Genomic DNA, 27,081 nt, shown 5'->3' with positions numbered 1-27,081 from the left:
AGAAAGTGTTCTAGAAAGAGCAGAACTCACCATTTCCACCGTTCCATAAATTAGCTTTATATTTAGCCCTGGGATAGCAATCTGCTGCATGAACACTAAGGAGAGTTGTCTTAGTCTTGAGTAGTGGTATCTTACATTTGATAAGAATTTAATTATTGAAGCTTTTATGAAAGGGCCCCGCTGTGATGGAGCAAAGATGAGAGAATTGTACTGGAGGTGTAACTGCTGGAAAGAAAAGCTTGCTTGCTTGCTTTTAAATAAAGCATGCAAGTGGCCGGGGTGGCGGGGGGGGGGGGGGGGGGGAGTGGTGGAGGGGGATGGGCAGAGGGAGAGAGAGAATCTCAAGCAGGTTCCCCGTTTAGGGCAGAGCCCACCTCAGGACCCGATCCCTGACCCTGAGATCTCGACCCGAACTGAAATCAAGAGTTGAACGCTCAACCGACTAAGCCCACCCAGGCACCCCAGAAAGAATGGTCTTTAGACCAGAGAATTCATGAAGCAAGGCTCTGGGAACAGCAGAGTCAGCTCTCCCAGCTACCACCTGAGTCTACATCCTGTTTATTGACCTGGAGCTTCTCCACAAACACTCAAACTACTCATAACCAGAAATTATCAACCAGTCACAGAATCATGCCTAATCTGCGACCCACAGTAACACCTGCCCCAAAACGACACCAGCCCCTCACTTAGGACCAGTCCAACACTGGAGGTTTACTGCTGATAATTCAGGTACCTCACCCTCCCTGAGGTGCATTAAAGAGGAAGAGAAGGACTCTAGTCCGCCAGCCATGGTGTACTCTGTAATATCCTCATTCAGAATAGTAATTATGCGGGGGTGGGGGGGGTTGACATTTCCCAACTTAGAAATACCGTCCTTGTCATTTTCACACTCCAGCTATGTCAGGGTGGTGGTGGTAGAGTTGATGGTGGTTATATGTGCCACGTCTGCTGGTGCATTTTTCTCTAGATTGACACTAATATGAGGACACAAAAAAATTAATATGCAGCCCAAATGGCTTATCCATAACAATTTCCACATAAACATATAAAAGGCATTCTTACAGTATGTATTTTAAAATAAAAGTGCCTTTCTGTTGTATTTTTCTGTAATATCTCCTAACCTCTACCTAGCATTCTGTGGGACATACTTGCACCAAAGGTGATAAATCCCCAAATTCTGGCATCCACAGGGCACCAATAACAATGATGGCAGTCCCTACCATTTTCCCCTTCAGGCTAATTGACTATACATGGAAAGTAAGTAAATATAAACCGTGTGAGCTGAGTTCAGAGCAGTGACATGCACTGGTGGCCACGTGCAGTGGTCCCAGGGCGAGCATGTAATGTTTGGGACTGGGCCTTAGGAAGTGGCATTTAGGAAGAGACAGTAAGAACCAGAGCAGGGAGGAGCAGACAAGGACAGGTGGGTTTGGGGACACTGAATCTGTTTCTTGGGATGGGCCTGTGTGTTCACAGACAGGAGTGGTGGGAGAAATAACTAGAAAGATGGACTAAGATGGGATAATTTCTTGCGGCTACTAGAAATAGCTGCAAAGACTGTAGAAGGCTTCAGCGGGAAGCAGGAGAGGCTGGACTTTATCCAGCAATCAGAGGGCGCCACTGGAGATGGGAAGTAACATGATGAAAGCCACATGCTGAGACTTTTAGAAGGAATCTGTTGAAAATGTAGTACTTACAAGTGAAATGGAATATAAGGGAGACTGGAAATAGAGTGACTGGCCATCAAGTCTTGGAAATTGCCTTATATTGTCAGATAAAATTCATTTCAAATATAACTACACTCCTCTTGGATATACATGTCCCATGTTGAATCCAATCAAAAAGCAAAGAAAAGTCGAACAATTACTATTATAAGGGTGTAGGAGGTAGAAAGTAAGATGGCACAATAAGCTCTCCCTGTCACTTCTAGATCCCAAAGTGTATATATTTCACCAAAGCATATAGTTTTTCCCATAAACTGCATGTGAGTTCTTTGGAGAATCTGCAGCAACGAGTTGAGGGGCGCCCGGCTGGCTCAGTCAAATAGAGCATGCACCTCTTGATCTCAGGGTTGTGAGTTCAAGCCCCACGTTGGGTGTAGTGATTACTTTTTTAAAAATAAAATATTTTTTAAAAGAAAGAAAGTAAAGGACGTAACAAGTTGAAAGTAACATGTTGAGAACAGGTAGTCTGCTGTGCTCTGCTCCAAGCAGCCCTAACACACCTGCTTGGGGGAGCACAAGCCATTCCTTTTATGCCTCCACAAAGTTACACCTGAATTCTTCTCGTGGACCAGGTCCTTTAAAAGCCATTTTTTGGTTTTTGTTTTCAACTACCTTTTCTCCAAAATGGATTTCAAATCAGCCTCGTTCTTTCCCACTGAACTCACAATGACACCCGAACAGCCCTCTAACCACAATGAAAGAGAACCTTCCTCTGGCCTTCTATTAGCATCTCTTCACGGAGTACACCCCATCTCCTAGGAACAAGAACCACACACACACACACACACACACACACACATAACACAAGCTCACGCTCACGCATTTGCACATTTACTCCTTTCATGAGTCGTGTGGCCACCCCAAACACTTCCTGTATGTATCTCACACACAGTTTGGAGTTTAGCTATAAATGTTCTAGTTAGCCTCAGCTCACCTCCTGGGGCCCTGTACCCTACAATACTTCTTTTTGCTACTTCCTCTGCACTCCTCCTCTCATGTGGGAAACCTGTTGGAGAGCTGTTTAGGACTGCCCAGTTATGGAATTAGGTGCCAGAACCAGCTCTAACTGATCTTGAGTGCCTGGGGTTAGTTATAAGAACAAGAAGGTACTTCCTATAGGTCAAATTGAAGTACAGGTGGCTGCTTTTCTGCGTTCTAAGGCCTAATGTCAGTCAGTTCTTTTAAATTAGGATGTGTATTGTCATTGACGTCTCCGCATATCATTATTGACATCTAGGTAAGTGAGCCCTAATGAAACGTCACAGTTAATGACTACTTCCAGAACTTAGGGATTTCTAAATCAAATTCAGCATTAACCATGTTTTCCCTGTCCTCTTCTCTAACCCAGTATTGAAAAGGGACTGTTCATTTTAAAAATTAAAAAGTTATACAACAGGCTCCTTACCTTATGTTTCCCATGGTTCCTGTTACCATAAACAGAATCAGGCCCGTGCATAATAAAGTGGCCCCCATCCATCCTAGATTCTATAGATATTCCCTCAGGAAGAAAAGAAACATAGTTGGCTACTGTACAGATCACTAACAAAAGGGAAGCTGACTCACTATTTTGGTTACTTATTTTGTAACCAGTATACACTCCAGAAAGCCAGCCAGTGGGGGGTGACCAGGCCAGAGCTTTTCCGGGTCCTAACTGGTTACCAGCTCCTTAAGAAAAGAAGACACCCCCCCCCCGCCCCGCAGTGATGCAGGAGTCCCTGTGGCCCAGCTGAATGATCCTCCTCTCTCTCTCTTCCTTATCCAAACCCATGTCCTCCAGATTTTCTTTCTTTTTTTTTAAATTAATTTTTTAATTTTATTTATTTATCCATGAGAGACACAGAGAGAGACAGAGGCAGAGGGAGAAGCAGGCTCCCTCCAGGGAGCCCGATGTGGGACTCTATCCCAGGACCCCAGGATCATGCCCTGGGCTGAAGGCAGACCCTGAACCACTGAGCCACCCAGGCGTCCCCCAGATTTTCTTGCTGTAGTCATCCACTACTTCCTTTTTAAAAGCTCAAAAGGAGAAAGCTTACAGCTATTGGAGAAGAAAATCTGCTGCTCAGAATACTTTGGTTTAGCCTTAAGAGCTTTTCCAAATGAAACACTATCGCCTGTGGATCCCAGTAACCGGTCTGTGGGTCTGTGGATCCTCTGGGTGGGAGCAGTGATCCTTGGTGCTAAGAAGAAATGCAACAGATGAGACTTTTTAAATTGCTTCCATCATCTCACTTAGAGTTGAGGTTTGCATGGTCATGTGACTTTTCCTAACATCTGTTTTTTTCTGGCAAATATCTTGGATCTGAGAAGCCAGTTAGAGGCCCAGTGTGCCATGTAGGTGGTAGACGATGCAATGTCACGTGAACCTATTTTATTGGCTCTTAAGCAAACCCAATACCAAAGCTAATGGAAGCTGGCTGTTTCATTGTCTTCATTACCCCAGAGCTGCTGGGTCAGAAGGAAGTTGAAGGCAAAGGTGAGAAAAGTGTTGGGAACATGGCCTAAAAGCAGGCAAGGACCTTTTTGATGACATCCAAATTGGCTATTTTTACCTGTGTGGCTTAGAGTAGACTAGCAGAACCAGGTATAAACTGCCCCCTGCTGCCTGACTTGGAGAAGTGCATTTTGAAATGTCCACTTCATTAAAAAGAATCCTATTCTTGAATGCCTCTGTGAATGGAAGACAAACAGGGGATGGGTACCAGCCCACAGACTCATGCAAGCCATGGACATCACAGGTCCCCTGATCCTCTCCAAGGTGAAGCTGAAGGAAGTTAGACTCTGCTCTCATGAAAAGTACTGCGTTTGGGGCCTGCAGCCTCGCTCCGCAGAGTGTGGCCTGTAGTCCAGCAGCATCGGTGGCACCTGCGAGCTTGTTAGAAATGCAGGTTCTGCGCCCCCCACCCTAGTTCTACCGAGTCAGACTTGCACGTCCACAGGATACACACTTCTGAGTGAGATTCCCTGCGCATAACTCCAGAAGGTGCTTCAACCCTGGAGGAGAGCCTCCAGTCCCTGAGGTTTGAATCAAACCGAGTTCAGTTTGAACAGGGAATAAACAATCCAGCAGAAGAGTCAGATGCTCTGGATCCTCTGTTTAGACTGCGAGTGCCTTACGCCCTTATTCTCTTAATCCTTCCCGTTCTAGGCAGCTCGCACCTCACTAGCCCTCTAACTTGCTGTAGCTCATGTTACTGGCGGTCGGTTGGCGGCAGCGGGCATCTGCCAAGCGGTCTCCCTGAAAATCTGTCTGTCCTGGCGAGTAGTCGAGCCTGCTGTCCGGCAGCATCTGTCTGTCTGTCCTCCTGGTTCGCTGCCGTCTTCTCCCTTGCTCCCTCCGCCCCTGTGGTGGCTGTTTAGGGGGAGCCTCCTGACCCTGCAGATCCCCCCTCCCGGCGGCATTGTCAGTGTGTTGCTAACCCAGAGTGTTCTTTTCCGCGCCAGGTCAGGGAAGAGTGCCGGCTCCTGAACGCCCCTCCTGTTCCACCCCGAAGCGCAAAGCCTTTGTCCACAAGCCCCTCGGTCCCTCCTCGCACAGCCAAGCCAGCGCGGCCGCAGACTCGCTCTCCCAGCCCCACCTTGTCCTACTATTCTTCAGGGCTGCACGACATGTAAGTCTTAACGCCAGGGCCCCCTCGGCCCGGTCACCTCGGCCGCCAGCTCACCCCTTGCCAATGGGTTCAGGGTAGCTGTCGCCTAGGCAGGAGGCAGGAGAAGAGATGTGCCCTAGAAGCAAAAGAACGTCCCTGAAAAAGCAGGAAGGGGCCCCTGTTGGTCTCAAGTTTGGGGGGAAGAGCCAGGACCCTAGGAAGACCAGCAACCACAGCCTGTGGGAGAGGCTCCCGGATCAGCGAGAAAGGCCCACTGGACTCTCGTAGGAGCGAGCCACGGAGGGCCACCAGTTCTTGCAAACCCACATCTAGTTCTTTCCACCCCGACCTCAGCAGACAGATACCACCTTCAGCCAGGGCCTAGGGTTGGAAAGGTCCTGTTGGCTCTGCTCCACCCCGTAGGGAATCCCTTCTTGACCACGGCGGTCTGGTAGCCATTCGCTTCTGTCTGGATCCTTCCAGTGCTGTGAGCTCCATCTTTCACAGTGCAGCTCATTCTATCATTGGCAAACGCCACTGATTTTTTTTTTTTTTGGTTGTTTTTTGTTTTTTGGTGTATCTGTCTCCATGTAACTTTCCACTGTTTCTTACATCTAGAGAAATAAAAAATAGATCCTCCCTGCTTCTCTTTGTCAGCCTGTGAAAAATTTGAAGTCAGCTAAGATGTGAGTCTTCTCTTCTCCAAAGAGATTGCCTCAGCTGTGCCAGCTGTTTCTCCTGGCATCGCTGCCTGATCCCTCATCAGCCTGGTCTCCCACCTCTGAGCACACTCTGGCTTCACCGTCACTCTTAACATAGTCCCCTCCCCGCCCCAGCCTCCGGCTGAATGCACTGCTCCGCCTATGGTCTTCACCATTTAAAATAGCTCTCTTTTACGCATATCTTGTGTTCTCTGGATATTTAAATCCTCATGTTAGTTTTACTCAGTTGTATAGAAACCAAGGCAAGCATCCTGTCTGAAGCATTTCTTATCACCTCAGATTTTGGATGGAACAAGTCATAGGTGGTGGTACTGTGGTCTTGTCACATAGCATAAGGATGACGGGCATGAGGCACCACCCCTTGGCAGCTCTTGAGCCACCCTTTCCCACTGCAGACGCTACTTATCATTCACACTACCTGGGGGTAAGGACCCTAGACATGGCTTAAGAATTTTTCTCATTGTAAAGATCCAGGCACCCACTGACAGTGATTTTCTTATCCATTAAAAAAAAAAATTATATATTTGCCACCTCTCCCAGAATATTTTAAATCGTTATAATTCATATCTGTCATTACCAATGTATTTTAGTAACTTAAAGATTTTTTTTAAAAAAACCCAGTGGTTAACAGGTATTTTATGGAATTCACGATAAGAAATACTGCATTTTTCTTCGTAACCATCTTTTCCTACTCAGAAGTGGCATCTGTGGAATAAAGAAAGGCTTGATATTTGGCTTTCACTTTTTACTCACCTCCCTCTCTGTGTTTGCTTTTAAGCAGCGTTCCTAAAAGTGACACTAGTCCTTCTGAAAGTGCTCCTGTGTCCTGCTATCCGTGTAACCGAGGGAAAACGGATGCTGTGGACCTGAAGTCCCCGATGGGAAGTCCTTCGGCTGAAACTCTCTCGTCCAGGCTCTCGTGGCCCAACCATTATTCGGGAGCGTCGGAGAGCCAGACCAGGAGCGACTTCCTGCTAGGTCCAAGCAGGAGTTACAGTTACCCCAGACAGAAGACGCCAGGCACACCAAAGAGAAACTGTCCAGTCCCCTTTGATTTGGACGGCCACGAGCTCTCGGCCAGTCCCCCCGGCTCCGCCACTTCGGAATTCAGTGGCAGCGTCTCCGCCTGTCCCAAGTCAGCCAGCTACTCTGTGGAGAGCACAGATGAGAAAACTCTGGCAGCTGACACAACGAAGCAGAGTATTTCGTGCCCTGCCTTACCCCCCAGGGCTCCAAAACCAGTGGAAGAGAAAGCCGCCTCGGACACTTCTCCTTTGCCTCTGAAAATTGATGGTGCTGAGGAAGACCCCAAGTCTGGGTCACCAGACCTCTCTGAGGACCAGTACTTTGTTAAAAAGGGCATGCAGGATATCTTCTCTGTCCCCTACCCTTTCTCATCTCCACTCCACCTCCAGCTGGCCCCCAGGTCCTGTGGCGATGGCTCCCCGTGGCAGCCGCCCGCTGACCTGTCGGGACTCTCCATAGAAGAAGTGTCCAAGTCGTTACGGTTTATTGGTTTGTCTGAAGATGTCATATCATTCTTCGTTACTGAAAAGATTGATGGGAATTTGCTCGTTCAGCTGACCGAAGAAATCCTCTCGGAGGATTTCAAATTGAGCAAACTGCAGGTGAAGAAAATCATGCAATTCATTAATGGCTGGAGGCCCAAGATATAGCCAAATAACCCCAGCTAGCAGTGAACAAAACTGACAGATTGGTGTGCTAGGAAGGGTGGGCTGGGACACAATTCCATGTTTTTTGCACTAAAAACCTTCTCTGTAAATAGGGATAAGAGAAACTCTTACTATGCAGATAACGTTTTTGAATGGTGAACAGGCTATTTTGTACATCAATAAAAATGCTGTACAGAACACTTAGAGGTGTGCCTTGTACATCACTCAACACTCAACAGCTGCTAAAAGACAAAAGGCATGTTCAGAGAAATAATTCTTACCCAAGTAGGTTTATGTGAGAAGGTATGATATTTATTACAAAATAGCCAAAGCTGAAAACCCTAAGAATCAAAACAAAACAAAATAAAACAAAACAAAAAACAAACAAACAAAAAAACTTTTTGAACAACAGTTCTCTCCTTTGGGGGAATCAACTTTAGACAATTAACTATTCTGTGCTCTGTCGTTTGGATTGCTCAGTGCTAATTGTTTTATTCTTGTGCCTGAAAATGTTAGTGATATGAAATGACACTTTACTGTTTGTTATGTGCTTGGTGGGGATCTTTTCATCAAAAGGCATTTTCCATGAGTCACATGTTGATAGAGGGTATACAAAATAATACAAATCATGACCACAATAATTTGTCTGTAACTGCTGCCAGTTTTATTGAGCAGTGGAAAGAAAAAAAAAAAAGCCCAGAACATCTACATATATGTGTGTATATATGTACACAATACAAACATAGGTTTTAAACATAATTATTAGTCTGATATTTTAGATAACATCTGTTCACTTTGAAAGATCCATTGAGGTTTGGGGCCGTTAACTAAGTTGACTCTCTTAGGAGGAGTGAACAGAATGATTCCAAAGATTCTCAGAACCCTTTCCCTCAAAACTCGGTCTTTACTTGGCCTCATCACTGAAAGCTTGGAAGAAATCAGTAGAGTCTATATTGAAGAATTAAATTTGATTGTAAGCCATGGGCGGTGGTTTGCATATAATACTCGCATGCCGATGTCTGGGGAAAATGATAGTTTCTTGTCAAAGGAGAATTCATCTCTGATTTAAGGGTCTTATTTTCCCGGTGTCTAACAGTGACAGGTCTGAAGGGTTTAGGTATTCTCCACATGCTTGTGCTTCAAGAGAGCTCAGAAATCAGGCTTATAAGCTTCATCTTTTGAGTAATTTTTAAAAGTATCAGTAAATACACTTGGTTAGTTCATAGCCTCTTCTTTCCTCTCTTCCAAAGAAAATACATCATTACCATACTTTTATTCCAAGAATTCCAGGATGTTATTCTGACCATTTTTGCCAAATGTGATTAAATATTCCAAAATATAATGGCCTCATCATCATTTTTGACTTTTTGAACGAATGTAAATCCTAGAAAAGTTCTAGCATAGTTCTAGAAAAGTTCTGAGCAAGTCGTCAGCATAGCCCTACCTCCGCCCGGTCTGATTCTGGATGTGCAGACATCTGTGATAGGTCAGCCAACCAGGTGCCAAGATGACTTGCAGGATTGGCTTCTATCTTATTATCCACTCTTCCCGCTGACCTGAATAAATAACTACAAAGACAAGACCCACGATAATGCAGCATGCGATATGCAATATGACTTTATTTCTTGGCATTATAGATCTTCTTAATCCATCTCATGGTTTAGAATTGAGGTGAATTGACACCTCTTCTCATTTTCCATCTTAAATCTTCCTTTTTTTTTTTTTAATCTTCCTTTTTTTAAAAAAAAAAAAGCATTTTTTTCCCTTCACACATCTCCCAAAATGTAAATATTCTAGGTAAAATGTATCCCATAAGGACAATATCCTATCAAATTTGTCAAACTGGAGCACCCCTTCAGAAATAACTGAAAAATCTATGTAGAACTTTCCAGTTGCACTCACATGACATGAGACACCCCCCTTCAGTGACTTTCATGTTTAGAAAACATCTTTCTGTGTGAGCAGCCGCTTCCGTAGCAACATTAACCTCTCAGCACTTTCTTTTAAAGTAAAAACAGACAGGAGGCAGTTGAGAAGCTGTACGTTTTCCTTTAGCAAATCCTTGCTGAGTCTGCTTTTAGGTACCTGACCCTTGGTCACAAGTCTCAAATTCAGGCAGGAGGCATGGAGTGGGTTTGGGTTTACTATGAAGGTTGCCCCACATAAACAGCTGATTCCTTGTATGTTTCTCTTTTCTTTTTGTCTTTTCTTTTGCAAAATCTTGACACAAATAGTTTCTGATTTTTGTCCTGGCGTGTTTATATCCAGTTTGTATTGGTGGCAATGTAGAGACTTCCTGGGGGCAGGCACTATATATGGCCTTTGGGTCATGTATTCAAATTTGTTGAGCATCTTTCATTGCCAGGCACTATGCTGGTATGACTCAACAATGCTGGGGGAAAAAATCCTCTTGGAGCTCATAATGTTTATATTTAAAATCACAGTTGCTGAGACTGCATATGTGTGAGTAAGAGAGACATGAAATCTTCTGGGCAGTTGGATGTATGGAGAGTTAAGTGTGTTGGGTCTTTAAAGAATACAGATGGAGGAAATGGCAGCCTCTATTAAAAGGAGTAAAAAAAAATAAACACCACGTGACCGTTAAAACTTGGAATATGTTGGAGGCAGAAAGGATCCCACTAGCTAAGTGTTCTCTTTTACTGATTGGGAATGTTTTTAACTGTGATAAGTATCTTCTGGCATCTCTAACAGCACCGATAAGTGTAGTTGCCGTTGCTGAGCTGAACACTTGTCTGTAGAGGACCTTGGCACCCTCACTAGACAAAGCAGGCGTCGCCAGAGGGAATCGTGGCAAGAAACACGGTGCAGGGGGAGGGAGGAACCGGCCTTCTCCTTCCCAGAGCTGCAGTGTCGCGGTGGGAAACGACCTGTAGAGATCCCCAGAAGCAGAACCTGTTCTAGCCAAGCAGGCCAAGACCGAGCACGTCTTCTGGCAGGTGCCCTGCAGTGACCATGGGCTTGGGGGAAAGTGTCTGTCTAAACAGGACCCTTCTTGGGGTTTAAATTCATGGCCCCATCGGAAAAGAAAATCAGCAATAAGCCAAATCAAGCAGCTAAAGTGTAAACTACGGACCTGACTCACGCTGGAAGGGAGAGCTCACACACTCCCAGACGGATTCTTTCTCAGAATCTTGTAAGCGCCGGCACGTTCTCCTTGAAGTGGAGCTGCTCAACTTTATGAACTGTGAAATTTACATTTATACTCTTTCAACCCACATATACCATTCAAGTTTATGAAGTTGCAGCAAGCTGCCCATTCAACTAAATTGCTGTGTTTATTCTTGTCTCTTGTAGAAATAAAACAATCTTACGGGAAACTGTTATGACAATCCATTCCAAATGTTTTCAGACACATGCATAAACACCCTCTGCTCACATTCCAGAACCACCTGCACATCATCCATACAGCTCCTTGGGAAGTTCAGGGGGTGGGTGTGGATGGATAGAGGGTCCTTCATTTTCCAAACAGTTTGTGTAACAAGTCACTACTCACCATGCCTAGAGGGTATAAAATCAACATTTTGAATGACAAACTGGAAAACAAAATAGTTCTCCAAAGCACCTTGTGAACCATTCAAAGGAAATTTCAGCATCAGTCCCCCAGAAAAGTTAAATCTGCTGTTGGACACACGGGACTTACAGAAGCTATGACTGTTCTGTCAATTACCACTCTTTTCCTAGTAATATAAAGGCAATGGGCTGCTAGGGCAAGAAAAGTAAAATGCCCAGAGTGCAAATGATGGAAAGTAGGATTTTTGTGCTGTGGGGTTGTAATATTGTGGAATTCTCATGGCCACTTCTTGTCAAGTCACATTGCAGTTTAGTCTTTAAAACTTGGTGTTTTAAAAAATTTATCTCATTGTGAAAACCAGAAACAAGGGGTAAACATGATTTTACTTATAACTGTGTACAAATACCTTCTGTAATTTTGCTGCTCTGTCTAATTTTTAGGCTATGAATTTTGTAATGAGCTTATCAGATTACAAATTTCTTTTGTTTACAATCTCATGTAGTAGGGCTCAGATAATTTCTTAGCTATCAACCTCTTCTCCCATTTTCATATTAAGTTCCGTTTTAAAACATTGTTTAAGCTCAGCCTAAAAATCGAACTCAATTAAAAATCGGGGGAGCTTTCCTTGATTTAAATGGAAATGGTATATTCTTTTCAAAGAATTTTGTAACCATCTTTATAGTTTCTTTGCTTAGAAAACTGGGGGTGTTTGTTAACTGCCAGTTAACAGTTGCATTACTTTCCAGAGCATTACCTAATGGGCCCAATGTGTACCTCAAGATAAACATGGTATGTTATGTCTAAAAAAATTCATTGTTGATTTAAATGGTTCCGAAATGTCTATAAATAAAGAAAATTTAAAAGTTACTCCTCTTGCAGTTCCTGACTCACTAGTCGACCTAGTACATAATTTTCTAGAACTCTCTTCCCCATCTTCATGAAGGAGATGAGAACACATCTGAAGGGATTCTTTTTTTTTTTTTTTTTTTCATCTGAAGGGATTCTTAATGCCACAAGCCCATTCCGTACTAAGAGATTGAAGGCAATGGCTGTTGTACAGAGGAGAAGCTGAAAACCAGGTCACCTGATGGCATTTAAAGAAAATGCAGTACCTGTGTGGACAGGAGTTAAAACAAAAGACAAATACAGATGAACTGGTGAGCTTTTAAAAAAAAAAAAAAGCCATATTTGTGTGGGGAAAAGAAATAATATGCATTCCTATCTTTTTAGCTTATACTCGGCTGAATTTATATAATTACAACCAGCATGAGCAGTGAGAGAAATGGCTGGGGGTACTAGAGAAAGTCCTGAGTATTCAGCTTGCTGTGACATCCACCAGTGAGTTACACAGAGAAGCTGGTGAATGGCAAGTGGAGGTTGCTTCAGAAAGCTTCTGTTTTACTCAAAATAGCATAAGCTTCAAATCATTTTATTGAGAGGCTTTGGGGAGGGTCGAGGGGCTAAGAGGACAAAAGGAACCCCCATCCTGGGCCTGACAGGTCTTCTCCAGCTTCACAGCCCCCGCAAAGTCTTTCTGACTTCGTTTCCCAGACAAAAACCTTCTCAAATCATCTAATATTTAAGCCTTCAAGCCTCTATCCTATTTCACAGAGACAAAACTTGTGACTATATCCAAGGTGGCCATTTTCCTGGATTTCAGGGACATGCACTGGAAGACCCTATAGGATGGGGCTGGCTAAAACACAAAGATCTATCTCAAGGTCCTAGGAGTACTTACATCAGATACACACTAGGACATATGACTCTCCGCAAACTGCACATAGCAAAGTAAATTGGAGTTTGGAATTAAGTTGTGTTAGAGTCAAATATCCTGAGGTTAGAAAAAACCAAATCCTAGGAAAGAATGATTAGGTCCTGGATAAATTCTCATTACATTGAAATGAATGTTCCCTTAAGAAGCCCCCTCCAGCTCATCCTTGCTTTGCTGACTCATTTACTTCCTACCAGTACCATCCCCCAAAGCCCATTAGGTTTCAATCTGTGCTGACATCGCTTCCTGTGCTTGTCTCTGCCCCTTTGTAAGCTGTAAGCTCTTCTATCAGGGCTTGTCTCCATTGTTGTGCCTTCAAAAGTAGATGCTACTTGGGGTTCTATTGAGTGACACCATGAATACCATCACATTCCTGCTGGCAGCCAGGCTTTGTGCCACCATGATCAAGATAACAATAAAGTAATAAAAAAAAAAGAAAAAAAAATTACACAAATGAAACTTGTATTGATCATAAGACTTCTGAGTAGACTTTTTAAAGGAGAGCAAGATACGAAGTTGTTTAGAGGTCCCAGATAGAGTTTGCATCATTTGCCAATGAATTAGTTTTCTTCAAACAGTTTAATCAAGCCAATGACTTCAATCTTTTAATGAATATAAAATGAACTAAAAAAGATCGATGTGCACCCATAGATTGAGTCAAATATTGGTTCTAAAAGACACAGGCAATTGAGTAGGAGATATGGTACAGTGACCTAGACCTAAGCTACAGTTGACCTTAGGACTCAGTCAGTAATGGGCGAAAATAAGAAAGAGGTGCCTGGCTGGCTCAGTCAGTGTAGTGTTTGACTCTTGATCTCGGTGTTATAGGTTCAAGTCCCACATTGGGTGTAGAAATTACTTAAAGATAGAATCTAAAAAAAAGGAAGGAAGGAAGGAAGGGGAAAAAAGAAAGGGAGGAAGGAAGAAAACAAGCAATTTCTGTGTGCTCAGAAGCACAGCTGTGCAGGGCATAGAAAATACCATCCATAGGCAGATCACAGTTTAGAGCCAAGGGGAACGTTGAAAGTATTCTGGTCCATCCTCTTTATTTACTTTAAGTAGTATCTACACCCAATATGGGGCTGAAACTCATGACCTCAAGATCAAGAGTTACAGGCTTTGCTGACTGAGCCAGCCAGATGCTCCCAACCTCTTAACTTAGTAGGAATGAAGCACATGGAGGGTAAATGATTTCTTCAAGACCACATATGCTTTGTGACAAAATCAGAACTAGAAATAAAGTCTTGTTTCCCCATTCTGTATTCATTCCAACATTGTCTCCCAATTTCCCTGACTTTAAAAAAAAATTTTTTTTAAGTGTTTTACTTATTTGATAGAGTGAGTGAAAGAGAACATGGGAAAGAGCAGAGGGAAAGGGAGAAGAGCAGACTCCCTGCAGAGCAGGGAGCCCAATGCGGAGCTGGAGCCCCATGTGGGGCTCAATCCCAAGAGCCCGAGATCATGACCCAAGCCAAAGGCAGGTGCCCAACCAACTGAGCTACCCAAGCACCTCTCAACTTTTATCTTTTTAAAATAACATTTAATTTTTTTCTTAGGGGGCGCCTGGCCTGCTCAGTTGGTAGAGCATACAACTCTTGATCTCAGGGTCATGAGTTTGAGCTCCATGTTGGGCATAAAGATTACTTTTTTTAAAATTAATTTTTAGTGCATAGAATTTCCTATCCTGGTCCTCCAACTTCTCTGTCTCCTGAGATCTTGAACTGATGCTACCCAGTCAGTGCTACCTGGAAATCAACAGAAACCACTCCTGCTTGTAAAATGGAGGCTCTGAACAAGTCCGCTCTTGATCAAAAGGGATGACTCCATAGAGATAGTGAGACAGGTATAAAATGAAAAAATGTAAACAAATACAAAAAACCCCACAAAAACACCCAAAAAACAACAACTTACACATAGTACATACACCTTTCATCCCACTGTATCCAGGCAGGCCAGCCCCTGGGAAGGATTTACAAACTGGGACACTAGGTGGAGAAGCAACTGTAGTACTAAACATGGCCGCAGGGTGTCGGGCTTTTCCAACCAGCCAGGGACTACATAAGGTTTACTCCATTCAACTCAGATGGAGTACAAGGGGAAGGCAAGGATTCCTACAGAGTAAAACTTCAGTCTGGCTCCTCTCCATCTTCCCCTCATTCAGTTTTCCACTTTCCATAGCCAAACACATTGGAATCCTGAAATCATGGAAACAGAAAGAAGTAGCTCCAAAAAGATAAGGACTTTGAAAGTGGAGCACTGTAGTTTTTTCCAAGCCATATGTAGGGAAGGAAAAATTCTTCCTCCACCCTTCAAAATCTTTCAGCTGTACTAAGAATTAAATTTAACAGATTAGCAAAGGAAAGAACCAAACTTTTATTATGGGCACATAGAGGCCCAATAATAAAATTGAGACCTAAAGAAATGACCAAGGCTGGCAGTTTTTTATACTTTTTAGACAAAGAGACAATAGATCTGTAAGGAATCAATTAACCTTGGGAGCTTCAATTAGTAGGGAATTCTGAACAGAATTTGGACCAGGACAGTAAATTAGTAAAGAGTAACAAAGGCTATTTAAACAGCTGGCTCTAAATTTCCCATCTCTGGTGATAAAGGTGTCTCTTGATCTCCTGGCACAGGGAAGATAACTTTTCACATGGAAGACATATTTCTTGCTTTCAGGGGGCGGAGGAGGATCTGAGTGTCCTTCTTGCACCATCTGTCTTTTAAATATTTAGAATAATCAGTATGCTAAAATGGCACATTTTGGGGTGGCCCACCCGTGGCTCCTAGACATACATCCGATACTGGGGAAGAGGTAGAGGAATTTTCAAAGTGCAAAACTGACCTGTCAGATACCTTGCCCCTTCTTGGTTCTGAGTCTCTGGGATTTTGAAAGTAAATGGTTGCTCATGAGTAAAAAAAGCTGTACTTCATTTTTTTTTTTTTTAATTCTGTGGTTGGTCTTGAGCAACAAAATCCTCAACCCAAAACAAAAGTCTATCAAAGCTGACTTCTAAGATAAGATTAGAAAAGTAAATCTCCTACTATCCTCCTTCACCTTAATCAAACCATGAACCTACATATTTGGTTCTGGAAGGAAGAACAAAGAAATGATCAACTTTAATAAAGAACACATCAAACTTCAGCTCTTGCATAAATATGTTTATACTTCATTCTCTGTGCATTTTACTACTTTCAGTAGCGCAGTTTTGACAAGGTAAAGGAAATTTCTCAATTCAACTTTTAAGGAGATGAATTTACAAATTTAGTAAATTCCCAATATTTTAGTTTTGTATCCAAAGAAAACAAAAACACCAATTCAAAAAGACACATGCACCCCTATGCTTATTGCAGCATTATTCACAATAGCCAAGTTATGGAAGCAGCCCAAGTGTCCATTGATAGATAAACAGATAAAAATAAATGTATAGGGATGCCTGAGTGGCTCAGCGGTTGAGCATCTGCCTTCTGCTCGGGGCGTGATCCTAGAGACCCAGGATTGAGTCCCACACCGGGTTCCCTGCATGGAGCCTGCTTCTCTCTCTGCCTGTGTCTCTGTCTCTGTCTCTCTTTCTCTCTCATGAATAAATAAATAAAAATCTTAAAAAAAAATAAAATAAATGTATAAATAAATACACACACACACACACACACACACACACACACACGGGGACTTCAAAGGGGACTTTGAAGGACTTCAAAGACCCTCAAACAGTCATGATTTACTCATATATGTAGAGATCTCCAGAGTAGAAGTTTCTGTTTCTACATTGTACCCTGGATTCTTCCTTTTCTGTCTTATTTTGCAACTTGTCCACTCAATTTTATGATAGGTAAATTATATCATTCATACATACATACGTACATAAAGCTTTACCTATTCCTCCGTATTTAATTGTGAACTGGGCAGTTTTCTATTACATTCTTTCTTAGGCCCAAGACTGTTCATTTCCTTCCGAGTTTTCCCATGATGAGAACAGCACTTGACTTGTTACCAAGGCTTCAGTGCTACTGTACGCTAGTTATCTGGGGCACATTTTGAAGAAGTGAGATTTCTCTATATTAATTATCCTGGATGATAGAAAGATGTGGAAATCATTTGTGCTGGAAAAAAGAAAAAGACAACCTGTAGAGATACCACTATTAGCGTAACATAAAGTCCTGGGATCCATGAATTAGTTAATCATTGATAGGTTTTTATTGGATGGTTGTGATAACTCATTTATCTTACATAGGTAACTAACTATAAAAGAACAGTTTGAAATATAGAATGGGAAAATGAAGTACATGTTCTCCTTATTCAGTGAGCTATTAGGTATATCTCACCAGAATTAATGCTTGATGAAAAAAAATGCCATTATTTAACTCTTGCTGTCATCTTTGAGAGATGTGTTGTTTCTTTATATTTTTTGTCTTACCATGTTGCCAATATTGGCCATTTTTAGAGCATTCACCTTTCATCCATAGGTTTTTGTCTCCTCCTGACTGTCAGGGCTTGATTCTGGTACAGGAGGAGTAACCAGGACAAGTGGGCAGTGGTTGCTGGGGATGAGGATTTGATACCCATGCTCAATTCCAGAAGCCATGTTCCAAGCTGTGGATTATCCCACTACCAGACTTGTTTATCTCCTCCCCTAGCTCAGCTGCTCTCCTCACTGACCACTGCAGGTTCACTGAAATAAAGGACCCCACCTATTCTGTCTTCCTACATTCCGAATTTCTTCTCACATCTCTTTCCCTGGACCTTCTTAGATCTTTACCCAGACTTAACACAAATTTCACATTTCCCTGAATTCCTTTTGTGCCCTCTCATTAGGATGCTTTAAAACACTCCATAACCTGACTTCAAAAACGTGTTCTTATCACAGCCAAAGAGCTCCACCAGACAAACAACACTGGGGAGATTGGATGGAGCTCACAGGCAAATGGAAGAACGAAGGACGACTGGTGTGGCATCGTATGGGTTCATTAATTGAAGCAATTTGGGGGAAGCGCCTACCATAAATTCCCAAGCAATAAAAATTTACCTTTTAAATACTTGATGTATGAATGCTAAAGTCAGGTTTGAAATTCCATTTAGTAATAAAAACTATGCTTATCAGGCAGCTCCTGACCCTTTGGCATGCCCCTGAGAGACATGCCCAGAGTGTTTAGGGGAAGACGTGTCTCATTTGCTCCTAGGTTGACCAACACTCAGTCATTCTCTGATTCTCAGCCCTGGCCACTACACTCTTCCCTGCCAAGGCCACATAATCACTTCCTGCCACTCAACACCACCTGGAGCTCCTGGTCACCACCTCTGGTTGCAGATAGCTGTCACTTGAGACATGCATATAATAGGCGTTTCCTGTCCTCCTCTGTCTTTTCCTGTCCCCGGCAGCATCATAAATGTTCAGTGTACAGGCTACTTCATCAGCATGAATTACAGATGTGCTTTCTTATAATCCCAGGTGTCCAGGAGGTATATACACAAACACATACACCCACACATGCTATAGACAAAGGTGCTCTCAAAGACTCACAGTCTAAATCCATAAGGAAATAGACCCAATAATGAACCACAAAGACTTCTTCATAACTGCACCCTTAGCTATGCAAAGGCCCTGCAAAAGCTTTGAAATACCACCCATAGAGGCATGATTATACTCTCACACATGCTTCCATCCTATATCCTGAAGGAGGGTTTATTTTTCTTTTCTTTTTTTTTTTTTTTATTTTTTTAAAGTAGGCTCCATGCTTAGTGTGGAGCCCAATGCAGGGCTTGAACTCATGACCCTGAGATCATGACCTGAGCTGAGATCAAGAGTCAGACATTTAAACAACTAAAACACCTAGGCGCCCCTCTAGTGAGGATAATTTTTACACCTTGGGAGTCAACCAATCATGAATTTGGATCAGAGCTTTGCTCCTTATTATCAATGTGACTTATTGACCTCATTTTCTTACCTACAAAATGGGGATGGGGACAGCTATGTCTTAGAGCAGTTATGGAAATGAAATGAGTTGATGTATGCGATACCACTTAGTTCAAAGACTTAATTCTGTTTTGAAATAGAATTAAACTCCTTTAGTAATGAGAAAGAAGGTGATAGGAAAAACATATATTTTTCTTCTGGCCATCCTTTCACTTAGCAAGTGCTTTGACAAGCATATTTTAAATTTTCAGTACAGAGCTGAGTGTGAAAGCTGCTCTAGTGAATAAGACACATTCTCTGTCTACAAGCTGGCAGTTTACAGTTAGCACAGTTATAAAATCTTTAATTGAGTACTTAATGTGTTCCATTCATTGGAAATTAGGAAATCACATGCATTAACTCATTTAATTTACACAGAAGCAACAAGAGGCAGCTACTACTATCATTCTCATTTTTATAGATGAGGAAACAGAGTCTAAAAGGGTAACTCATCCAAGACATCCACTACATAGCAAGTTAATGGCAAGTGCTGGGCTTAAACCCATGTCTTTCTGACCTGGTGCCCACGCTCTTACGGAGGAGATGTATGGAAGGTGCTCTGGGAGCAAATAAGGAAGATCATCAGTGTGTCTTGACTCAGTGTCTGAGTCATAGAATAAATAAATAGAATATTAGTTTTATGACTAACGGCCATGCTCAAGCTAGAATCTTTACTGGGCCTTCTTCTGCTTGGAATGACGAAACAGGAGTTCAGCCAGGCAGTGTCCCTCTGTAGACAAGCTGGGCAGGGATGCCCCTCTGTCTGTCCACCAGTCACATGGGCCTCCTCATCCACAGTGAACCTGAGAGGGCTCCCCAGGGGCGTTAGAGACTGCACTTGCTGTCCAGAGCTTGGAACAGAAGTTGTGCCCAGAGCTCCTTCAGCAGTAGCAGTGGGACAGAAATCACAGCTTATGGGGAGTGAAGGAGATGTGGATTGTAGATGGCATCCATGTTGCCCACTTGGGCAAGTGGATAGGAAAGAAACTGAGGAGTAGGATGGGAAGGAGATGCTGTGTCAGCTTCGGGTGTGTGCACTTCAGACAGTCGCCCCGTTGAAGTTGTGTTTGGCTGCGTAGAGCTAAAACCCAACTACATCAGCTTAGTTGAGTAGAGGGTGGTTTTTCTTCAGTAACAAGAAGCCCAAAGAAGGCAGCTTAGTTCTTGTGCAGCTGCCCAAGGAGGTCATCTAGGAATTAGAATCCTTCCTGCCCCTGCTCCACTGCCCTCACCTGTAGTTGTCATCCTCTAGATTATAACTTGGATCCTGTCCCAACAAGCATTTTTCCTGACTTCTAAGAAGAAAGAAAGCTCCGAAGTGTGAAGAGTAAAAGACACATGCCAGCTGACTCTGTCTCTTTTTAATCAGGAAACATTTCCCAGAAGCTCTACTCCATAGATTTTCACTTGGCTAAAACCAGGTCATGGGACCATGCTAACTGCAAGAGTCACATAGATGAGTATTTCTAACCCTGAACTAATTAAGGCTCTCTGAGCAAGGGCGAAGAGCTCAGATGTTGGATAAACAACCTGTGGCATCTGCATAGGCCCTTGTGCAATGCATATTCATTGCCCCAGTGCTGGCTGTAGGAATGCAGGCCATCCTGCTGGAGAGATTTTTGATACATGAATCAGAAGTTGAGAACAGAGCTCAGCTCTAGAACAAGTTAGACCATTAACTCTCTGGGATCACCTTCCTATTTTTGCCAATATTTGCAATTGTCCCAAACCCAACAATTTTTTTTTGAACAATGCTGCACATTATATTTCAATTCCTAGAAATGCATAATGCATATTGGCATATTAAAGGCTCTGGGAAATTTCCAATAACAACTTGTTTGACTATATTTAACACATTTCTCTAAAATTCTCCAGACCATGCTTTGGAAATGATGGTCTAGGCCAGTACCTTGAGAACATCTAGTTTAATTCTTCTTGGCTATGTGATTCACTTATAATTAAGCTGTTGACAGCGTATTTCTTAATACATGGGATTTCCACCCCATAAGGTCGTAAGTCCAATGCCAGTTTCCTGAGCATGCAACCTGTGCAATCGCACAGGGCCTCATGCTTCGAAATGCCCCTCACTCGGACTAATGCTCTCCCATTGATGTCTTGTAATTAATGTTTGAACAAGGGGCTTCTCATTTCATTTTGTACAGAGCTCGGAAAGCTATGTTGCTGATCTCAGGCAAACAGGATAAAAATCAGATACATACCATTTGTATTTTTAGCTTTTTCCTATTTCAGAAGAAGCAGCTGCCTGCTAGCCTAAGTATGTTTGCCCTTCTTAGTGACATACATAAACATATGTGAAAATGCTAAAACATTAGAAGAGTTCTCTCATTACTGTTCACACCCTTCCCTGACTCCTGTCAAGGATATGTCAAGTTTATATCAAACATAGTAAAAAAAATAAATTAGACTCATTCTGTTATCATAAATGGATATGAAGATGAACTTAAAACAAACTTTTTTTAAAGGTTTAATTTTTATTCATTTATTCATCAGAGACACAGAGAGAGAGAAAAGCAGAGACATAGGCAGAAGGAGAAGCAGGCTCCATGCAGGGAGCTCAATGTGGGACTTGATCCCAGGTCTCTAGGATCACACCCTGGTCTGAAGGCAGCACTAAACCACTGGGCCACCAGGGCTGCCCTAAAACAAACTCTTTTTAACAGTAAGACAACTGAGCACAGTTGGTAGATCAAGAGGTAGCATTAGACCTCTTCATCTAGGGGTTGCGAAGTTGTAAAAAAGAGAAATTTCTTTTGAAATCTCTGGATGTTGACAAGAATCATGTAATGATATAAAAAGACTTACCTGCAAGTCTAACAAGAAACAAAAATAATAAAGAAGCTGATTTCTTTAGACTTAGCTCCAGGCAAATCTGCAGTTTTTCATTTATTTTTGTCCTGTTCTTCCACTTCCAGCTTAAAATGTATTTATTCCAACAACCCCTATCACCAGGTCCCCATGAATGGAATGCAATAAGGCATTACAGAGGAGAAAAGTAAGTTGTATCTTCCACAAAGGATAGTTTATGAATCAGTCTGCCCTGCCCCTCTGTATAGGATAATTAACGTCTAACTTTATCTGAATTCAAAAAGCCTAAACAGAGGTCTTGGCAACAGTATTGAAGAAATAAAATTGCCTTTAGGAAGCAAGAGCCTGACTTTCATTTCTTGAAAAGAGAAAAGTTAAGCCCAAAGGAAAAACCAAAAAAGCAGCAAGGCTTATATATTAGCAGAAAAGGAAAGGCGATTCTTTGTCATTATTTGTTGTGTAAAATTGGCAAGATAATGACCCAACAGGGATTGACCTTTTCACTGGAAGGAAAGAGGTGGCATTTAGACTTCTTCTGAGTCAGGGACTGGGTCTTCTATGTCTTTACTCCTCCCTGCAGCAACCACCACAGCGATTTGTTGGTAGTGGGTGTTTGGTAATATCTGTTGGTTATTTCATGGGTGAGTGGATGGGTGAGTACATGAGTTGATTGGTGGTTTTAAATTCAGCAAATTCCTCTCTTCTTCTCCACTGTTCTAGCAGTTTCTTTCTCCTGGTCTCTGCCCCCTGATGCCTTCCCACAGCCCTGTCCACAATACCATTTGAATTAGCACACATATCTTTGCATTAGTACCATAAGACCATTCTCTAGAAAGTGACTTGAGACCATGACCAGGTAGGATTTATCCCCGGGACACAAGGCTGGTTCAACACTCATAAAACAATCAATGTGATTCATCATACCAGCAAGAGAAAAACCAAGAACCATATGATCCTCTCATTAGATGCAGAGAAAGCATTTGACAAAATACAGCATCCATTCCTGATCAAAACTCTTCAGAGTGTAGGGATAGAGGGAACATTCCTCAACATCTTAAAAGCCATCTACGAAAAGCCCACAGCAAATATCATTCTCAATGGGGAAGCACTGGGAGCCTTTCCCCTAAGATCAGGAACAAGACAGGGATGTCCACTCCCACCACTGCTATTCAACATAGTACTGGAAGTCCTAGCCTCAGCAATCAGACGAGAAAAAGACATTAAAGGCATTCAAATTGGCAAAGAAGAAGTCAAACTCTCCCTCTTCGCCGATGACATGATACTCTACATAGAAAACCCAAAAGCCTCCACCCCAAGATTGCTAGAACTCATACAGCAATTTGGTAGCGTGGCAGGATAAAAAATCAATGCCCAGAAATCAATGGCATTTCTATACACTAACAATGAGACTGAAGAAAGAGAAACTAAGGAGTCAATCCCATTTACAATTGCACCCAAAAGCATAAGATACCTAGGAATAAACCTAACGAAAGAGGTGAAGGATCTATACCCTAAAAACTATAGAACACTTCTGAAAGAAATTGAGGAAGACACAAAGAGATGGAAAAATATTCCATGCTCATGGATTGGCAGAATTAATATTGTGAAGATGTCAATGTTACCCAGGGCAATTTACACGTTTAATGCAATCCCTACCAAAATACCATGGACTTTCTTCAGAGAGTTAGAACAAATTATTTTAAGATTTGTGTGGAATCAGAAAAGACCCCGAATAGCCAGGGGAATTTTAAAAAAGAAAACCATATCTGGGGGCATCACAATGCCAGATTTCAGGTTGTACTACAAAGCTGTGGTCATCAAGACAGTGTGGTACTGGCACAAAAACAGACACATAGATCAATGGAACAGGATAGAGAACCCAGAAGTGGACCCTGAACTTTATGGTCAACTAATAATCGATAAAGGAGGAAAGACTATCCATTGGAAGAAAGACAGTCTCTTCAATAAATGGTGCTGGGAAAATTGGACATCCAAATGCAGAAGAATGAAATTAGACCACTCTCTTTCACCATACACAAAGATAAACTCAAAATGGATGAAAGATCTAAATGTGAGACAAGAGTCCATCAAAATCCTAGAGGAGAACACAGGCAACACCCTTTTTGAACTCGGCCACAGTAACTTCTTGCAAGATACATCCACGAAGGCAAAAGAAACAAAAGCAAAAATGAGCTATTGGGACTTCATCAAGATAAGCAGCTTTTGCACAGCAAAGGATACAGTCAACAAAACGAAAAGACAACCTACAGAATGGGAGAAGATATTTGCAAATGACGTATCAGATAAAGGGCTAGTTTCCAAAATCTATAAAGAACTTATTAAACTCAACACCAAAGAAACAAACAATCCAATCATGAAATGGGTAAAAGACATGAAGAGAAATCTCACAGAGGAAGACATGGACATGGCCAACATGCACATGAGAAAATGCTCTGCATCACTGGCCATCAGGGAAATACAAATCAAAACCACAATGAGATACCACCTCACACCAGTGAGAATGGGGAAAATTAACAAGGCAGGAAACCACAAATGTTGGAGAGGATGCGGAGAAAAGGGAACCCTCTTACACTGTTGGTGGGAATGTGAACTGGTGCAGCCACGCTGGAAAACTGTGTGGAGGCTCCTCAAAGAGTTAAAAATAGACCTGCCCTACGACCCAGCAATTGCACTGTTGGGGATTTACCCCAAAGATACAGATGCAATGAAACGCCGGGACACCTGCACCCCAATGTTTATAGCAGCAATGGCCACAATAGCCAAACTGTGGAAGGAGCCTCGGTGTCCATCGAAAGATGAATGGATAAAGAAGATGTGGTTTATGTATACAATGGAATATTACTCAGCAATTAGAAACGACAAATACCCACCATTTGCTTCGACGTGGATGGAACTGGAGGGTATTATGCTGAGTGAAGTAAGTCAATCGGAGAAGGTCAAACAGTGTATGTTCTCATTCATTTGGGGAGTGTAAATAATAGTGAAAGGGAATATAAGGGAAGGGAGAAGAAATGTGTGGGAAATATCAGAAAGGGAGACAGAACATAAAGACTCCTAACTCTGGGAAACGAACTAGGGGTGGTGGAAGGGGAGGAGGGCGGGGGGTGGGGGTGAATGGGTGACAGGCACTGAGGGGGGCACTTGATGGGATGACCACTGGGTGTTATTCTGTATGTTGGTAAATTGAACACCAATAAGAAATAAATTTATTAAAAAAAAAAGAAAGTGAATTGAGGTCTATACCCTTCCTTTTTTGCCACTGGATTGTAGGCTCCCATGTCTTACTTATCTTAGTCCTGGCCCCCCCAAAACTGGCCCACCTGCCTGCCTCTCAGCCTGCCCGCTACTCCTCCCTGGTCAGATGCAATAACTATTTGTTGTTGGATCAGTGAATGGAAACAAATTAACCATTTCAATTTTGCTTTTGCCAACAAATTCATTTTTAAGGAAGATCAATGTTTGTCAAAAATATTAAACGTCTCAAGATACCTGTGTTTACCTAACTATTAATCTTTATTTGTTTTTAAAGTTGAAGCCTGAATGTAGTTTTCAGTCCAATGAAGCAATCTGACATAGCTCTAAAAAAGTACAAGTTGCCCAATTTTTAAAAAGTTTTTTGGGTTTTTTGTTTTGTTTTGTTTTAGTTATCTCTACATGCAATGTGAGGCTGGAACTCATGACCTGGAGATTGCGTCACATGCTGAGCCAGCCAGGCACCCAAATTCCCTAGATTTTTACTTCTCTTTACCTTTTCTCATTGAAAAATGGTAAAATAAAAATAAAATAAAATAAAATAAAATAAAATAAAATAAATCTGCAACTTAATATATAATTCTCTCTAAATTATAATGTGATTTACTTTTTATGGTTTGAAACATTTGCCTCTATTAGGTTTCCTTCTTCCCTTATGTGAAAACCCAGGTGCATTGTGCCAGATTTGTCTCAAAGCAGCAAGAGCACCAGTAGTCATTGGAAGCATCTTGATTTCCCATAGGCCATTTCAGAGAAGATCTCTTTACTAGTTCCTTCTTTCAAAAGTTTTAAGAACACAAGTCTTTAAAAAAAAAATACACAGTATTGTGTTTTGTCTGAGATTTAGAGAAGACAAGCAAAGGTTAACAAAAATAGAAAGAAAAAAATTTAACTCATTCCATTTTATTGAAAGCAATTTCCAAGTAGCTTATCTGTTATGAAGATAACTTCATCCAAGCGTTTATTTAATAGTTAATTAGCAGCATCTCTTAAAAGATCTCTGCAGCCTAGAAAACACAAGGCCATAATCCCAGCTAATAATATCAAACTGATGAGCAAAGACATAGCACCTACGTTTTCAGCTGATGATGTGGCAAAGATCATGAAATTCCGCAAAACTCAATCTAAAGTGAGTTATAAATCGTACAAATACCAGCTAATGGATAATGAGATCCTATTCTAATGTTGATAATGTGCAATGTAAGTGTTTCCTGTTTCTTAAATAGGATATCTTTGACCATTTAAACAAGTCTTTAGCACCAAGCATCCACAGGCATGAGTATATTAGAAAAGCCATTTTGTGTATGCCGCTTGGAGGTAATGAGAAAGTGCTTCTCGATGGGACACGCATAAGAGGAGACATCAATGTCTTATTAATAGGTAAGAGCACGCTGAGTTAATAGTGCATTGATAACTTATTTTTATTGTCCCCTCCTCACCACGCTTGTGTGACTCGGTGATGTAATATTAGCAAGAAAACAAAAAGCCAAACTAGCACAATTACGGTGTCATCATTTTCTTGTATAAAAATGTGCTTGCCTTTTATTAGAAACATTTTTTAGCCTTGAGAGTATCATTTGACCTTTTTAACAAATATCCTGTGTTCAATATATCAGTCCCCTTCCCCCAACTCCCCATTTATCTCCTAACCCTCCCCCTTTTGTCTAGCCCTATGTAGATCTAGTCAGAAATCCAACAAACACCCTAAAAAAAGTGGACTATTGTCTAAATCTCCCACTTGCTTATATTGTTCCCCCTCTTTCCACTCTACCCTTTGAGCAAAGACTCAAAAGCCAAGTGGGGTTTAAGCAAGGCTTTTGAGTGCTTGCATTTAAGGACCTCCAATTGCCAAATTTTGACCCACCTCTTATGACATGTCTCCGGCAGCTGGACACGTGGGGATGCAAACACATATGTGAGAGAAAAAAAAAACAACATATGTGAAGGCGCCTGGCTGGCTCAGTACAGCATGCGACTCTTGACCTCCGGGTGGTGAATTTGAGCCCTCTGTTGGGTATA

General features: G+C 42.1%; 1 protein-coding gene across 3 annotated transcripts in view; it reads left to right on the top strand.

Moving 5' to 3' along the window:
* The window catches only part of GAREM1 (GRB2 associated regulator of MAPK1 subtype 1), a 202,113-nt gene extending 190,008 nt beyond the window's left edge, over window positions 1–12,105 (top strand). For 2 of the 3 annotated variants that reach the window (XM_072732134.1, XM_025996933.2), the window contains 2 exons: window positions 5,166–5,332; window positions 6,815–12,105. In XM_072732134.1, the coding sequence (XP_072588235.1) occupies window positions 5,166–5,332; window positions 6,815–7,709 (1,062 nt within the window). In that variant the 3' untranslated portion in view covers window positions 7,710–12,105. Of the gene's footprint in view, window positions 1–5,165; window positions 5,333–6,811 lie in introns of all 3 variants that reach the window. The other variant, XM_025996930.2, reaches the window with a different exon arrangement.
* Window positions 12,106–27,081: the final 14,976 nt, after the last annotated feature.

This window comes from Vulpes vulpes, chromosome 13 (assembly GCF_048418805.1).
Source record: "Vulpes vulpes isolate BD-2025 chromosome 13, VulVul3, whole genome shotgun sequence".
Classification (NCBI taxonomy): domain Eukaryota; kingdom Metazoa; phylum Chordata; class Mammalia; order Carnivora; family Canidae; genus Vulpes; species Vulpes vulpes.
Note: the sequence above shows the minus strand (reverse complement) of the source record. Positions and strands in the feature narration are given on the sequence as shown.